The sequence below is a fragment of the Austrofundulus limnaeus genome, unplaced genomic scaffold, assembly GCF_001266775.1.
Source record: "Austrofundulus limnaeus strain Quisiro unplaced genomic scaffold, Austrofundulus_limnaeus-1.0 Scaffold707, whole genome shotgun sequence".
NCBI classification, from domain to species: domain Eukaryota; kingdom Metazoa; phylum Chordata; class Actinopteri; order Cyprinodontiformes; family Rivulidae; genus Austrofundulus; species Austrofundulus limnaeus.
Window position 1 is genome coordinate 106870 of NW_013953109.1, and position 2393 is coordinate 109262.

General features: G+C 38.2%; 1 protein-coding gene across 1 annotated transcript in view; it reads right to left on the reverse strand.

Moving 5' to 3' along the window:
* LOC106532011 (fasciculation and elongation protein zeta-1) overlaps nucleotides 1–2384 on the reverse strand; it is a gene marked incomplete at its 5' end in the record, with an annotated part of 6053 nt that extends 3669 nt beyond the window's left edge. The window contains 2 exon segments of the mRNA XM_014027993.1: nucleotides 2159–2224; nucleotides 2309–2384. Of these exon segments, the coding sequence (XP_013883447.1) occupies nucleotides 2159–2224; nucleotides 2309–2384 (142 nt within the window).
* Nucleotides 2385–2393: the final 9 nt, after the last annotated feature.

Below are 2393 nucleotides of genomic sequence, written 5' to 3' on the forward strand. Positions count from 1 at the left end.
ACAACCTCGCATGTGCACGTCTACGTGTACAAGCGCGAAATTTCACATGCACTATTTTCGCCGGTCGCTTAGCTGGAGGAGGACAAGCGATTGCCGCCTCACCGCACAGGCTCCATAGGAAATGAATGGAGAGAGAGCGACGTCGCCTCCCGTGTGCCGAGCCCTTAATGGTTGACTGAGAACATCACACTTGTTTTAATGAAGACAAGCTGCTGTGGATCTCACTCAAAAGCTCCTTTAAAATGTTTATAAATCTTTACGGCACCTTACGCTTTTTGTTCTGGTTCTGCTCTTTTGCACTTTCTTGTGCTAATTTTAGCTTTTTTCTGCTATTTCAGCTAAAATTCTGCTTCTTTCTGCTATTCTTCTGATTTTTTTCTACTTTTGTGCTTTTCTCTGCTATTTATACCTCTTACAGATGCTTTTCGCTATATTCAACTATTTGCTACAATTTTAGATAATGTTCAGCTATTATTAGCTAAAGTTAGCTTTTTTAACCTAAAACCRTTTTTTGTAGGTATTATGACTTTTTTCTGCTACGTTCAGCAAACTTGTGCTTCTTATGCTTCTTTATTCTAACTAAAGAATTTCCAGCTACTTTTAGCTGTTTTACTGAAAATGTTGTCTATTTTAGCTATTTAACTACAAATTGTCACTTTTATGTACTGTCGTGGACAGTACATAAAATTCAATTGTTTCTACAACACTTTCACTATCTGGGTGCTAATTATAACGTGGCTGCTACCTTTAGCGTATTTTATGCTAATTTGAGCTTTTTTTTTTGCTATTTTAACAATAGATCTGCTTCTTTTTCTATTCTGCATTTGTTTTATTTTTGTTTTTTTTCTGTTATTTCATGCTGTTTATGCTTTTTACAAAAGCTTTCTGCTATATTCACCTATTTTAGCTTTAGCTGTTTTCTGCTATTTAAACTATTTATTTCCTCCTTTTTATCGTTTTGCTACAGAAGAGCATTGCATTTGCCAAATAAAAAAAAATAGGACTCCTGATCTCATAATTACAGGATCAGCATCTCATAATTACGAGAAAAGATCTCATAATTACAAGATCCTGATCTCGCACAAACATAACACAGTCATTTAGCTGGTAGTGGTACTTCCGGTTTCGGCGACTGGATATTTCAAAATAAGAGTCTGATACAACACAGTCTGAAAAAAAAAAACACCACAGAGATGGTATGATGCTGTATGGATGATAGTATGTCGACATTACACAGGTATCTTTCTTGCCGATGTTCAAGTGAAAAGCCCACTCTGACATACAGGAAGTCGCTCTCTTCCTGCAGGACGGGATGCTAYGKCTATAAGTAGCTAATGCCTCTAATGCTTAAATTACGTCCTGTACTGTATGTACACAAAGAGCACAAACACTTCCTCCTGTTTCAACCCTGGGTCACAACTTTATTTAACTCTGGTGAATGAGCATTATACAGCTTGTTCTGGGCACTCGTGCGTTCGGCATTACACACATAYACGTCCAGGACCCTTACCTGCTCAAAAYCCACAGGAGATCAGGATCTCGTAATTATGACATCTTATCTCATAATTACAAGGTCCTGATCTCGTAATTGTGAGATCAGGAGTCAAATATTTTTTATTAGGTTAATGCAATGCTCTTACCTACAGATTGAATGTTTTTGCTAATAAATATTTTCAACTCAATTTCCACGGTGTAGTGTCTAAGAGTGAGGGCCTCTTCTCAGGAATGCACAGATGTGTTATGCCTCTCTTGGTTCTCCAGCTTCAGAGCTTGGCACATATTACCATATTCGGAAGAGGAATGCTTAAGTTATACGTGACAAAATTTATGGTACATCTGTGAAGCCTATAAAGAGCCTTGTACACCCCCACCCTTAGCCTTCGTACTTCATCTTTCTTACTGGGTGAATCATTTGGCTTGGAGGCCACAATTTGGTTTTTGGCTGTAATCTCCTGGACTGCAGAATAAAGATTCTTGCTGTTCAACCAGCCTGTTTCAGAGTTTCTCTCTTCATTGAGCAGCAGCAGTTTCCACAGAACCAGAAGACGTGGTTATTTCACCTCAATTGCTTTCAGCTTATGTTTACAGCAAGAAGCATTCACACTAGCATTTTCACAGGAAATGCAATTTCTGTGGTTATTATTTGTTTATTGCTTACCTTTTAATATGTAGTCAGTCAGCAGTGTGGGCACCTTCTCACTGTCTTCCTTCATGGCATAGAGAACTGTACAGAAAAAGAGATACGCTTGTTTCTCATGAAGCATTTAGAAGTTAAACTTTAACCCAAACGGTTGGTCTGGATTCTTACTCTTTGTGAGCATCTGCAGGTCRTCAACAGATGGAGGAGTTCCTTTCTTCTCATATGGAATCACAGTGTTTAGATACTGAAATCA